This window comes from Drosophila hydei, unplaced genomic scaffold (assembly GCF_003285905.1).
Source record: "Drosophila hydei strain 15085-1641.00,03,60 unplaced genomic scaffold, DhydRS2 tig00000250-arrow-arrow-pilon, whole genome shotgun sequence".
NCBI lineage: Eukaryota > Metazoa > Arthropoda > Insecta > Diptera > Drosophilidae > Drosophila > Drosophila hydei.
In genome coordinates, this window is record NW_022045696.1 from 1,635,144 (window position 1) to 1,649,995 (window position 14,852).

General features: G+C 41.0%; 3 protein-coding genes across 5 annotated transcripts in view; 1 reads left to right on the forward strand and 2 right to left on the reverse strand.

The window, feature by feature from the left end:
* The window catches only part of LOC111591884 (flotillin-2), a 103,523-nt gene extending 103,194 nt beyond the window's left edge, over window positions 1-329 (reverse strand). For 2 of the 3 annotated variants that reach the window (XM_030223686.1, XM_030223688.1), the window contains exon 1: window positions 171-313. The gene's annotated coding sequence lies outside the window, so the exon portion shown is untranslated. Of the gene's footprint in view, window positions 1-170 lie in introns of all 3 variants that reach the window. The other variant, XM_030223687.1, reaches the window with a different exon arrangement.
* Window positions 330-709: 380 nt separating this feature from the next.
* Window positions 710-2,072, forward strand: LOC111602065 (zinc finger protein 611-like). The gene is made up of 3 exons (XM_023318981.1): window positions 710-972; window positions 1,037-1,382; window positions 1,449-2,072. Exons 1-3 carry the CDS (start codon window positions 808-810, stop codon window positions 2,069-2,071), a joined length of 1,134 nt encoding a protein of 377 aa, XP_023174749.1. The 5' UTR covers window positions 710-807; the 3' UTR covers window position 2,072.
* A 1,059-nt stretch (window positions 2,073-3,131) lies between these two features.
* On the reverse strand, window positions 3,132-4,863 carry LOC111602039 (60S ribosomal protein L17). The gene is made up of 3 exons (XM_023318945.2): window positions 4,786-4,863; window positions 4,436-4,526; window positions 3,132-3,740 (listed from the first exon to the last, which is right to left on the reverse strand). Exons 2-3 carry the CDS (start codon window positions 4,514-4,516, stop codon window positions 3,261-3,263), a joined length of 561 nt encoding a protein of 186 aa, XP_023174713.1. The 5' UTR covers window positions 4,517-4,526; window positions 4,786-4,863; the 3' UTR covers window positions 3,132-3,260.
* Between the last annotated feature and the right edge of the window lie 9,989 nt (window positions 4,864-14,852).

The following is a 14,852-nucleotide window of genomic DNA, read 5'->3' on the forward strand; positions in this document are numbered from 1 at the left end:
TTATATATACAAGTTAAAAGAAACGCGCGAAAGCCACTTCACAAATTTCAGTTTCAATATCACCCACAATTCCACGACAAAAAAAAAAAAGTAGAAAAACAATGACCAAAAAACAAAATATTTAACAATTGCCGCTTAGAGTTGTGTATGCGACAACAAGTAGCACGCACCAATACACACGATCGCAAGCACTTGAATGTTATTTAGTTTTATTTTTAATTAATTGGTATGCGCCAGCGAGCAACGAACATTTATTTATTCCGGCACCGCAGAACTCCTCAATCGAATTGGCAATGTTATATTCTATTTGGCTTATCGTTGACTGTTATCGAAATTGAATGCGATTGCTATCAGTGTGACCAACTCATAGAAGTCTCTTTATGGTTTGGTATTTAAAACAGCGCAGCGAATCGGCTGTTTATTAATTAATTTATAAATTAATAATAACACTAAACTATAATTTTACAACATAAACACTAGCGACGCATTCAACTGTAAAGCAAACTACAATAATGGAATTCACACTGGTTTTAAATATATTTTTAGTTCCTTTCAATAATTTATTTCTTTCAGTAATTAAATTAATATTTAATAAGAAAAGTATAAACAAAATGACTACAAATAATTTGATGCATGAAATAGTTTTCTCCATATGAAACTTGATTGTTTGAACTGCCCGCTAAATAGTTATTTCGCTCGTTATCGTCTATCGATAATTTGATTTTGATTTGCAGCACCACAAATGTTGCAAGTTGACAAAGATTTCATTTACGATTTTCGAGTTAGACAATTGTCAAAGCGACGAGCATGGCGCGTTGCTACCTGTGCAACTGCACATTTGCGGACAAAAAGGTGTACGAGCACATGTTCGACCGGCGCTACAATGCGAACGGCATTGAACAGAAGACGCTGGCCAATATATTGGCCATGGTGCTGGGCCATCAGCTGCAGGAAGATCAGCTGCACTCCACGGTAAGAAAGGAGAGAAATCATGTGGTCGCTTATATTGTTATACTCCTGCACTCATTTTTCGCAGTTTGTGTGCAGCACCTGCAAGGTGAGCCTGCTCAATTATGAGGCAATGGAGAATCAATTGCTTGCGGCCCGACGGGAAATAATACAGCTGCGCAGGTCAACCCTTGAACTATATGAAAAACAGAAAGAAGAAGACGACTATCTAAGTGAGGACAGCAGCTTGCTGGAGTCAGACCTTATCGAGGAGCAAGCAAAAGCCAGTCTCGAGCATATGAACCTGCTGCAACAGTGCTCAGAGGATATAGACCTAATGTATGATACGGACGACGATTTAATAGCAGAGTGCGATAGTACAGACGAAGACGATGAGGAAGATGAACTGGAAGTTAATTTCAAAATGAAGCCAGGTGGCGTCTCCTCATGTTGTCAATCAATATTTTTAGCTAATGCCAAGTCTTTTTTCCTCTTATCAGCTGGCAAGCAATCGACAGCCCAAGCCAAAGCGAGCTGCACATATTGTGGGAAGACGTTTGCTCGGCGCCAATGGCTGGAGGAGCACGAGCGCGTACACACGGGCGAGCGGCCCTATAAGTGCGACCAGTGCGATGCAACCTTTGCGCAACGCGCCAATTTTCGCACTCACCGGTCAGTCACGCACCAGAACAAGGCTAACTTTAAGTGCAACCAGTGCGAGCGGAGCTTTAAGCGCAAGCGGTTGCTGGACAATCACATCAAATCAAAGCACACTCAGCTTCGAGACTTGAAATGCGAACACTGCGAGGCGACGTTCACGAATCCGGTGAATATGGTCAAGCATCTGCTCTGTCATACCGGCGAGAAGAACTACAGCTGCCAGATCTGTGGCAAGCAATTCAGTCGTGCCGAGAATCGGAACGTTCATCACTTTGTACACAGCATTCGAAAGCCTTATGTTTGCGTCGTCTGTGACGAGGGTTTCATGCGTAAGCAGCAGCTCCAACAGCATATAGCCGCTACCCAGCATCCAAATCCGAAGATCGTTCGCCGTAAGCCGCTGTTCAGTGCTGCAAACTCCGACAAGCTGCTCCAACGGCCGCTCAGTGAGGCTAACAAATAACTTCCGATCTTAAGTTCGGAAAAATTAGCTACCAGAAAGTATTTATCAACAGAAATGTTATTCTATTCATAGGAAATTCAAAGAAATATCTATGCTATCTCTTTTTATCTGATGTTTACCAATATGCTCTCTCTTTCTTTCATAAAAACAACCAGCTATTGTTTGGTCTGCCTAATTATTGGCTTAGTAAGAAAGCAGTGTTAGACAACGCTTTTTGTTCGCATCATGCAGCTGCTTACATATTAACAGCTGCTTCGATTAACCAACTTAAAATGAAATTATGTGAACATAATTTCAGTTATAAATTCTAATTCATTTATAACAACATATAGTCAAAGCTATATTTTTCGTTATATTTCGAGCAACACTGTCTTCTTGTATTGTCTATCTCTTTTCAACTGATGTTTTCTATCATGCCCTCTCCTTCTTACACCAAAATAAACATTTGTAACAAATGCTCGCTGTTCCATTGAAAGTGAAGCACCCGAACAGTGTTGCACAATGCGGTTCGATATTTACGCATTGCAACTGAACAGCTGTTTTCTATAATTTAACAGCTGTTTATTGCGACAAACAGAAAGCGTGCAATTTTCTGAGCAAATAAAATTAGACAAAAATGCTACATCAATGCGGACTGAACAATTTGAACAAAGCTCTAGCTCAATTACCAATTGAGCTAAGCTCCATCTATAACGGGTTGGGTTCACTGGGTTAAAAATTTTAGAAAATGCCACCTACTTTAACCCAGATTTTATTTCATTTAGTAGTTAATGCAGACCCCCAAGTCTTAACTCTTACAAGTTACTTTTGAACTTTTAAGAAATTAAGCAGAAATACACAACTAGCAGCAAAGCAAATAATTCATATATCGGATTATTCCATTTAAGTCCTAAATGAAATAAAAGTCAATAAACTATTGAGTGCCAGTGTTCCCGCTAGTCTTCTGACTAAAAGAAAAAATCCCATTGAATTCATTGAAGAATCATTTTTGTTTGTATTGGTTCTTCAGTTCCTCCTCAGCTTTCCTTTCTTAAATGTACACACACAAACACATTGCAACTGTAAATTAATGTTTGTATTGTTGGAAAAAAAATGACGGGTTTGTTTGTTTTTTTAGTTGTTTAACACCGGCCTGGGCGACTGGCGGCTGGTGGTGTTCACAGCCACTGCCCCCGTTCCAGAACACATTTTATTCAGAACGCAACATCTTCTCCTTTTGACGCTGCAGCTTCTTCTTTGAGAGCTTCTTCTTTGCGGGCTCATCGTCGGCAGCCTTGGCGACGATCTCCTCCTTCTCGGAGAGGATGACCTCAACGTGGCATGGTGACGACATGTAGGGATTGATGCGACCATGAGCACGGTACGTGCGACGACGCAGGCACTGAGCGCGGTTGACCTGAATGTGATCGACAACTAGACGATCGGCATCGAGTCCCTTGTAGTCAGCGTTCGCCTCGGCATTGCGCAGCAATTGCAACAGAAACTCGGCGGACTTCTTGGGCCAGCGACCTTGTGTGGTCTTCCACTGCTTAGCCTGAGCGCAACGGCCGACGCCACCGTTGAAACGGCGGAAAGGAACGCATTCCTTCTGATCGATGACAGCCTTCAGGAAACGCTGGGCACGACGCAGTGGCATGCGCTTGATGGCCTGTGCGGTCTCGTGAGTGTTCTGCGAAGATAAGCAAATGTTTAGATTCCAATATATAATGAAAGGGTCAACGTGGGCGTGGCATTAATGCATGTTATAGTCTTATGTGCTGCTTTGTACCATGCTACAGGTAGAGACGAGCGCATTGAGCGCTGCTCGCCGCTGTTTTAACATGACTGAAATTTACTTTGGGCACACTCGAGAAACAAATAATCGTAAGAGTTAATACGATTACTAAATATAAGAGAATGTGCCCTTTTGTAGTGGCTTAACATCTTCCATTGAGGTCTTTAAACTGAGATTAGGGCGCTGTATCACGCTACAGGTAGAGACGAACGCATTAAGCGCAGATCGCCGCTGTTTTAACATGACTGAGATTTACTTTGGGCACACTTGAGCTGAATACACGCTTATAAAATGCGTGCACTGCAAATATTAAGTGCGCCCATACTTAGTTATATTCAGGATGTAGGCAAGGCTTTAGAAGAGCGCGATGTGGTGCAATATTTTCGTCGCGTTCAGCTGATAGCTTGTCTCTATATACAATTTTCTAGCAACAATGCAAAAGCGAAAACCTGCAAATGATTATGGCAGAAGAATCACTGATTTATGTTGCACATACGCACACACATACACATAACCACACTTTTGCCGACACTGTCAACAACAACTGTTTGGCGTCCGTCTGCATCTCGGAGGGGAATCGCCTTACTTACCTTAAAATGAACACGTAGATTGGGTCCGCGCGCCTTGCACGACTTGGTGGCGTTATCTGGCTCACGTGAGTAACGGCCCATTGTTTAATATCTACAAAATATACAGTAAATACCAATGCTTTAGTCACTTCAAGTAACAATAAAAAAATAATTTTGTATGTACACAGAAAAAAAAACACAATTTTTGCAGTCAATTGGCGGCAGTTTGCATTTGCATTTGTATTGCAATTTCGTGCACAACGCATTTAGCACTTTATACTCTGAAGTATTTTACGCGTTTTATTGATATATACTTATTAAGTTATTACGATGTTTAAAAATTTATTTGCGGCTTTGCCAATTCAGCGTACCTCCTTCGTCGTGTACGAAACCGGAAAAGAACCTTTGACAGAGAGTTGGCGGCCATGCTTGATATGACAATAAATCGGTATCGATAAGCACAACAGTGTTGCACAGTGAGTGTGTGTGTGCGAGCGCAACAGCTATCGCACACAGTGTTGCATCACATTCACATAGCAGCCAGCTTTGCTTCGTATGCTGTATACTGAAAAAGGCGCGCATTTTTTGTAAATTAATTGAAAATTCAAACATCTCAATTGAAAGCAATTCGCGCAGCAGTCGCAGTAGCCACAACAGTTTGTTATCATTTCCTTCCGCAGCGAGCACATTGTGCGCATATACAAAAACTTGCGCAAATTGCTTATGAGTGGTACTTGGCACAACCATAAAACGTTATTCATTTAAGCTACACTCGTTTAGTTAGTTGCTTCCCCACAATTTCTTTATTACAATTCTGCCATTTTCATACGTACTTACAATGCAAATTAATTGAATTAATTCAATTTGCTGCCGCAGCGTTTCGTTGATTTTACTTCTTTTCATCTATTTGCTTTCCCCTCCCCTAACTAGGCGCTGCTGTTCGAATATATCAAATCATATCAAATCAAATCATAACATATATATATATATATATATATATATATATATATAGTAGTATTTATAAGTTTTGCATGCATTTCATATTGCTCATCTATATAATGTGTATGCTGAAATCCCAAATGCTACTTCATGTAGTACTTAGTTAGTCAGTGCGCGTACTTGATATAATTTCGCTGCTTTGACTTTATTAAAATCACAAAAAAAATCAAATAATCCAGGCAACAACAACATCAACGGTCACTTGAACAAAATAATGCAATAAATGTTGTGGCATATAATAATAATATATAAAGTATAACATTTGAGGCGTCTGTTCTTTTTGCCTTTGTTTTTGTTGGCTGCCTCTTGAGCTGCGGATCGGCATAGCTCGGCTCTCAAATATACGGGCAGCGACGACGACAACTGAGACAAATCTAATTTACATGATCGCTCGCATTATCGTCCATTGTATTATAATCATTTTAGCCAGCGACAGCAACGGCGACGGCGACAGCAACGGCGATGGTGACGGCGACTGCGACTGCGATGACGATGGCGGCAACATCGACTGAGACGTCAACGTCGACCTCCGTCTGTGCCTGCGCCTGCGCAGCTAACCCCGCCCTCATTGTTGCTATTGTTGTTGTTGTTGGGGCTGTGGCGAGTTCAGCGGTTGGCGCTTCCTAAGTGGATGACACTCAAGCTCATTGAGCGCTCCAATCTGGCGAATCGGCGGCAGATCGGAGGCAAACGGGGCAGCAGCAGCGCTGCTGCACCTAGCTATACAGTAGCAGCAGCCGCAGCCGCAGCCGCAACAGCAGCACAAGCAGTAGCAGCAACAAATTATAATACGAGTAAACATAATACAACAAAAACAACAACAAAAGGCATTCGCAGCGGCTCTCGCACAGCGCACTAAACAATGCGAAATATCTGAATCTGAATTTTTTTTTCGTTTTCAATTTTTGTGCCCAGTTTTAAAGTTCAAGCCGCGACATTAACACACGAAATCTGCGATTATCCGTGCAAGCTAGCAAATACACAAATCGAGTTGCCTTATATATATAGATACAGATAGATATTTATATATAAACGCATTTACAATACGCTATCACGCGGCCGCTCTCTCCCTCTCTCTCACTCTTATATTGTCGCTACGCATGGCCCCTATGTTGCCCTCTCTTTTCGTTGAGGCGTTGTAATTGAAATTCGGTTGTTGTTTTTTTGTTTTTGTTTATCGGAACTGGCGAAGCGCGTTTCTGGAGCGTGAAAAACAGCGCGAAAAAACCAAATCAAATAAAAAATTAAATAAAAAAAAACGAAAACAAAAACAAAAACAAAAAACAGGAATTTGCTTAAGCAAGCCGAGCGCCTCATAAAAACACAACAGCAATGAAAATATTTAGCTAACCTAAAAAATGCAAATAGAGGAAAATTTCAGCAAATAAACAAATAATCGAAAATCAAAAGCAAATCAATCGAAAGCAAATTAAATTTATCGATAAACACAAAAAGTTCGCCTTAATTGAGCTGAGGAAACTTTTCAAGTTGTAAATCAAGCAATGAAATAAATATATCTTAGCACAAGAAGAAGAAGAAAATATAAAGTAAATAAAACATTGAAAATAAACAAATTCCGATGTGAGCAAATTATGAAAACGAAATGAACAAAAGCCGAACAAGATATATAAGAAATTTATTTAATATTTTAATACAAGCAAAGCACAGCGAAGGCGCCAACAGCAAATTATATTTATAAAACAACAAATTATAAACAAACAAAGAAAACAACGCGAAACAAGCGCGAACACAATTTCATAGGTATTATATATAGTTATATCTAAAGCTTTGGAAAAGAATTGCGAGTTGTCGAAAATTCCTTGACCAAATGCTTTACATACCCTGAACCCATTGGAAATTGAGCTGGAATAGAATAGAAACATGGAATATATATAGTGTGTGTGTGTTGTAGTTGTTGCTGTTGTTATTGGCTATGTATGTATTGTTAGCTATATAATATATGTTTACATAATGTGGGGAATGATTGGCGTAGCAGCACTTCGCAGTGTTCAGGGTATCTCCTAGTCAGGCACCCACGACTTGCTGTCACCCAAATCTCAACATTTCCTGCTTTACCAGAAAAGTCTTTTAGTTACTTCACTTGCTTAGAATTATTCTGATCTTCCATTCAATGAAAAATATATGTTAAAGTTATTCGATCTAGTTCACTTCGACATATGCTGGTAGATATATGCACATTCGGAATTGCAGCTATTTATCGACAGACATGTCTATGCCTAAGCCTGTAGATAGACCCTAAAAGAGCTCTTTAAGAAAATGAAAATGTATGTAACAGGCAGACAGAGGCGTGTCAGAGCCCATTCCTGAGAACGACGAGCTGAATCCATATAGCCATATCCGCCTGTGTCCCCAGAGACTTAATTGAAGTCATAAATATATATTCTTATACAGTATACGTAGTACAAGCTTATTATTTTTCGCCCGATAATCGATAAAAATCGATTCTTTGATTTGGGTTTTCAGCTCCAAGTAGTTCTGAAAATTCACAGCACTTATTCAATAATGAATTTCCCGGAGTAAGCCCCAAGCTGCTGCGTGATTACATGCCCTTGCCTAGAAGCCTATAAAGATCTCCTAGTCGAGCACTGCCGGCTAGAGCACTCACACGTGTTCAGATTGAAATGCGTATTTATTGAATTTTGAGTTTTTATGGCGGTCGATGCCCCTGCAGACCTTAGCGACAATTTTAGATTGGCCTCGATTCAGGGCTAACAGCGACCGAGAAGACAGCTATTAAAATGCGATAATTTCACGGATATCTACTCTATAGATACATATCTGGTTGAGTTATCGGGGAGATCTGCCCGAACTGGTGTATCTGAGGTACTTAATATTCAAATTGATTGGTTTATTTTGCAATTTGCATTTAAATGTTGGGAAAGTTTCGCGCAATTGTTGTAGATTTAAATTGTAACGAGCTAAATGTGCTATGGGAACACTTGTGGCATTCAATATACATATATGGAATAATCAGGCCCGATTCCAGGTACAGCCAGGGCATGACGCACACTTTGAATCGGTTGCCTAGAGATATCATCCCCACCCTCTCAGTTGTCTCGTCGTTAGACGTCAGAGGGGATATTAAGGCATCATTTGCATCAGACGATTTGATTAGTCATGGCAGATCGACCCGAGATGACGGCGTCATCAATGTCAACATTGAAAGATCCAAAAATAATGACAGATTCCGGTCCACACCGCCCATTTCCAGCTCGCAGCCTCTGCATGTGCCCAGCAAGTGCAGACATTGCGTACATATGTACACATACATATGTATCTCTGGCTACACACTCATCTATCTATTATCCACTCTCTCTCTCTCTCTCTTTCTCTCTGTGTCGCAGTGCTCAATTGGCCCTGGGCTTACGCAGCGACCCTCAGCCATAGACAGCATCGGCTGACCTCCACCTGAGGCATACATCTCTCTCTCTCTCTCTCTTTCTGCAGACAGACACTTAGACATTCTGTGTGTGGGTTAGAGGGAGAAAGACAAAGAGAAGAGAGACAGAGCGAGAGTGGGAGAGAAAGAGACAGAGAGAGTGAGACAAACAAATACTTGATAATCAGGCGTCGATTTCCGCGAAACATGAAAACGTGAAAGTTAAAAAAAATGATATAAAAAAAAAAAGTTCGCATCACGTCACATTTTCACATTTTCACATTTTCGCACAATTTTCAGCTGTCTGTGAAATGCGAACGAATTTTGTATTTATTCATTTATTTCAAAAGAAGACGCACGAGCAAGCAAATATTGCAGAATAATGTTGAGATAGTGCGAATATCGGATGCACTGTAGCTCTATAGCTATATGGATAAGGATATAGTTATGTATAGATGTTCCGATTCCATTGTTTCGTCTATACTATAGTTACTATACTTACAATAGTCTTGTTCTTTGAGCCAAAGCTCTTTGGATCTGTTGATAGTTCAGTAAAATGTTGTTTCAATTCCACTGTTTCTGCATTTTTAGTGCTAGTTTTTCTACTTTCTCATTGACTTTTTATGTAAATGCAGCAAGAGAACAATTTATAGGTTATGTAAAGAGAAGAGTGTTGCCACCTAGTTGTATATATATAAGCATATATTTATATATATAGACCAAGCTGAGCTCTGTTGAATTAAGTTGTGCTCCAGTTCCCATTTGCAAGCTGAGTTCAGCTGAATTATGTTGTGCTTTAGATTCTTCATTACCATTTGAATGGTGGTGTTTCAATTCCATCGTTTTTCTTAGCAAGCTGAGCTCTTTTATATGGTATATGGTTCTTCAATACCTAAGCAACGCAGCTCAATTATATTGCATTTTGTTTCAATTCCAACGTTCCATTAGCAAGCTGAGCTCTGGTAGATTTCATTGTGTTTAAGTTCCATTGTTTCCGCTTGCAACCTATGTTTTATTAAATTTTGCTTCAATTCCAGCTTTCCATTAGAAAACTAGGCTCAGTTTAATTTTATTCCATCCATTCCACTATTCTCTTTGCAAGCTGTGCTTATTTAATTGGACAGTGCTTAAGTTCCAGCATTGCACTTAAAAGTTGAGCTCAGCTTAATTATTCTGTGCTTCACTTCCATCGTTCCCTGCAATTTAGCTTAGCTAATCCAGCAAAATTCAAACATATCTTATGCCACATTGATCCGTCTTAACGAACATAGTTCCATATGAAACATGCCTTTTGTTTTATGCCGTAGAGCATTGCAAGCATATGTTAAGAGTCGACACTGCGACTGGGGACTGGGGACTGGGGACTGGGGACTAGGCCACTCGGCGTCTTCGTCGTTTGTCCGTTGTCCAATGTCCGAAATGTCGTCTCTGGACAACCTTTGGTATATTTATAAAAATATATAAACACACACACGCACACACATGTCATGATATGTATGAAGAATGTCTCAGTTGTTGTTGTTGTTGCTGCTGTTTGTTTCGTTTTTAATAGAATTAATGGTTCGATATGTGATCTATTTTTGGATGACACCACGGTTGCCGCTCTCTGACGCAGTTAGACGGACTCGCACTCAGACTGGGCCTCTTCCTGCGAAAAGCGGGCGAAACTGACTCAAACTGGATACATCTTCAATAGACAGATATGAGCGTCTATGGGCACGGCGATCGATTCGCATCGATTCTCAGCCTAGAAACGAGCATCTGAGCTGAGCCTGCATTCGACTGAAAGACAAACGAACAAACTGTTAATAGCTGTAGTCCATATATAAGAAGAGAGAGAGGGAGGGAGAGAGAGGGAGAGAGGGAGAGTGAGAGCTGATGTGTGCTGATAGATTGAAAAGCATCCGAAATTTTCGTGTAGGTTATGCAAAAGTATTCAAAGTTAAGAACCCAATAAAAGTCAACAACAAATTTCTCGCATCGCCAACATATGTACATGTGTATATATAGGCAAATAAATAAAAATTGAGATACAATCAGACTATGCCGTAGTATATATGGGTGTGTGTGTGTGTGTGTGTGTGTGTGTGTGTATGCTTGCAGCATGTGTATAAAAATCAACGAATTTGTTTAAATTGAAAGAATTTTAACAAAAGTCTTTGCCACTCACACACACGCTCACACTGTGCTTCTCTCTCACTCTCTTTTGGTCTCTCTCTCTCTCTCCCTCCCTCTCTCTTTAGTTCTTTTTATTGCGAATGGAAAAATCCTAAACGCAAATACTCTCTCAACCCCTCTTTGTCCCACATTCAATAAGGAAATTTTGCATATGTTTCGTGCTCATGCTCGTGCTCGTGCTTGTGCCTCGTTCGTTCTTCTTTCCATTCGTTCCGTTTGCCAACGATCACTCCAAGTGCAAGTTTCATAGCAGGCGAACAAAACATCCTCACGTGCTGCCGCATTGTTTATACTGGGTCTATGCTATATAAGAGCTGTATGATTGCTTTTGCCATGTCGAGTGTATACACTAGACAAATCGATACACACACACACACACACACACAGCTTATTCATGTTCTCGCTCGCATTCGCCACTGAGCACTGGGCATAAGCAAATAGAGCATAGAGCACAGATCACGAAGTGCGTGCGAAAAATTGTTTGATTTGGTTTTGCACAAATTTACATTTATTTTGCCGCATACATTTCTTTTGTTTTGTTTTTGTTTTTGTTGCTATGTTTTTCAAGAGAAACAAAAGTTCTATTTACGCACAATTTGTGGCATTGTGTTTATAAATCATTTGCCACATTGGCCATAGTTGCAGTCAAGTAAGTAGACGCCGTCTGGCTCTAAGTGCGAACTGTTTATTATGATTGCTCCAAATGTGCCACAATTAGTCGAAGAGCTGTGCTTCGATGAACTCTTTATGTTGCGTGGCTGCCACTTGCAGCCGTACCTGCCTGCCAGGCCAGGCCAGACACAGACTGATTGGCTTAGGGCAGCTTCTTCTATGCTTACTATTCAAAAGACCCCTTCACTTTTCTAAGCTATTCTGACTCCGCCTTTTGCCAATACCTTCCATAAGCATAACTAAGTCTAAGTCTTGACTACTCTCTCGCTTGGACTAGCTGCAATCGGAGCGGAGCTGGGACTTGATCGCCTAACCGAAAGCCTTGCACAACATTTGAATGGAAGCAACATTGAGGCACAACTACAACAGCAACAGAGCAGAGCAACACGAGGGCTGCTACAGACCCAACAAGAGCCATACGAGCAGCAACAAAAATAAAAGGCAACAAACGCGACATTGGCAGGGCCAAAAGAAATACTGCAGGTAAGTCTCGAGGCGTAAGTGCCAAATCGGAATATTCCATTATTTTCTATTTGCCAACTTTAGCTCTATAATTGAATCAGAGTTATTTTCGATTTACTGTTAATTCGCATTTCCATATCACGATCTGTTCATTTCATTTATATGCATACGCCAATAGATCACATTATAATAATCATTTAGTTCACTTAAAGTTTTCTTTCGTATCATTTGCTGTTTTCCAAGATGCTGGCACGTGGCTTGGGCAGGGAATAACCCCCAGTTAATGGGGCTGCGCCGTTATTAAGCTCAATTTTAAATGACTGACAGTTTTTAGTGAATACCCTGTAAGAGTGAAGTCACTTGCGCTGAAGGCACTGGTCAGCTCAAGCTGTTCAGATATTCGAGCTCGAGAACTCGCAAGGGAGCAAACTGCATGGCAAAGTCTTGAGCTGAAATGGTAAATGTTCTGCATATACCAAAAGAATATATGTAGTCTTTAGTCTTAGTCTTAGTTTCTGTTAAGCAAATAAATGAAGCAGGGTATGCAGTAGTCGGGTTGCCGACTATCCAATTGGATGATGCATCGCATCGAATAATATGCGGAGTAATTTGAACATGCGCTAATCGCGAGCTGAGCGAGTTGCTTTACATAAAAATGCATAAAAAATAACGCCGCAGCCACGCCCACGTCCCGCTGGTCCCGCTAACACCATTGGGCAGCGCCACACCCCACCCCGCCTCGCCCCACCTCGCATGCAATTAAATCGACTTAGTGCGCATTTGAAAACGATAAATTAATTGTTCTATAAATTCACTTATTTCGTTTCAAAATATTTGCTTACGACGAGCGTGGGGAGCGGCAGGCGGAAGGCGGGCGTTCGAGTGGCGCTGGGCGGTCGGGGCGTGGCAATTGCACTTGATAGACAAACATTCATCAGCGCCAGAGAAATCGTGCAATTGAATTGTCCTCCACTTGACAACGACAACGGTACTTGTGCTTGCCCACGTTTTCGTTTTTCGCTTTTCGTATTTCGCGAAATGCGAAAATTTTCGAAAATTCCGCTTGCTCGAAGTCTGTCAAGTTCAATGCTGTTTGTCACTTTCCTTATTTATTTATGCTTTTCGCAGTGCCAAGCGCTTCGCCCAATATGAAATGTGGGCGCCGCCAGCAGACACCCGCCAGTCCGCCACGATCTTGCCCAACTCTGCTGTCGAGCACCCTGTTGCGTTTATTGGCAACACGTATACGCACCGTTGTCGTCATACTTATTTTATATTCACTCATTTCATTGCGCTGCGAACCGCTTCGCAGTGGTTCGCACTGGTTCAGCCATACGGAACCAACACCGAAATAGCCGAGCCAGGCCGACTAGGAGATGCCCTAAACAGTGCGCATTGCGTGAATGATTCGATGGAAACTCAAACATTTATCGACAGTCTGAAGCTGAGCCAATCAAAGAATCGGCTGAACTAACAAAAAATAAATCAAAATTTGCATAAATCATATTTATATTATGTGTTACCATCACTCGCCGCTGTCTGTTACGCAATTGATCACATGAAGAACATTATCGCCAGCTTGGCGTGGGTACAATTGACTCTCAATGCATGCGCCATGTAACATGGACCCTGGAATGCCCTACGGCCATGGCATTGTCCACATTTGGCGCGCCCCGCCTCTGTCTGGCTGCGTTAATTGTGCAATTAACTGCATAATTACAGAGACCCAATCCCACTCGATTTGGTTCTTACACAGGTTCAGCCCTCATGGGCTATTATTCTCTTGGCACATCATCAAAATGCGCTGGCCTTACTGTGAGTTCGTTTATTTGTTTACGAATTTGGCCAGCAGCTAGCCCGGCGGTTTGATGAGCACTAAATGCCCAATTGATGAGGTGGGCACAAATATATTCAGCTAATTAGTCTACATCCACCTATGATCTATGAACATTGGATCTTATGTCAGTGGTTCAAGTAACTGAACATTTTAATCCTTAAATTGTTTTTGAAACCAGTTTCGAATAGCCATTGTGCCTGACGGATTAACATACATTTAACATAAGGTATAGAGATAATGAATGTTAATATACTGTTAAGACACAACAATAATACACACACGCAGAACAAAGAGCCATTCGGCGATGCAAACAAACAAATCAAGTTATTAATAGACCTCATTGTACATAGGCTCAGATTGAGATATTTACTTAAGTTATTTCACAGCCCGAAATCCCGAGCAAATAAACGCGCCGAAGCAGCAGACATTGCGTTGCGTCGTTATTACGGGTAACAGAAATGTTACCCAGAACTGTTATGCTTAACAGAAAGGTCATGCTAGGACTTTGAGCATTGCTGCCGAAGGCTCAGCGTTTTGCACTGCTTGCCATTGCATATAACAGAATTTAATAACATAATGCTGTTAAGACTTAACCGAATTCAATTCGTGAAAATGCTCTTAAATTGCTGCACCAATTGCATGAAACAACAGAAATCTTTTGAGATTGAAAATTCATGCAAGAAATTGCATTCAGATGGAAAATCTTTGCAATGCTAGGTGCAACTCCGCATACTGTTTTTCACGTTCATCATTTTGCGAAGCATAATGTTCTTGAGTAAATAACTTGGATCGAGGTGCAGTCTCTGTAACTGCTTGTAATTGCTTCCAATTGGAATAAATACGTGATGTTTCCTGAATTGCTAGCCATTGCATTCAGATGAATATATTTT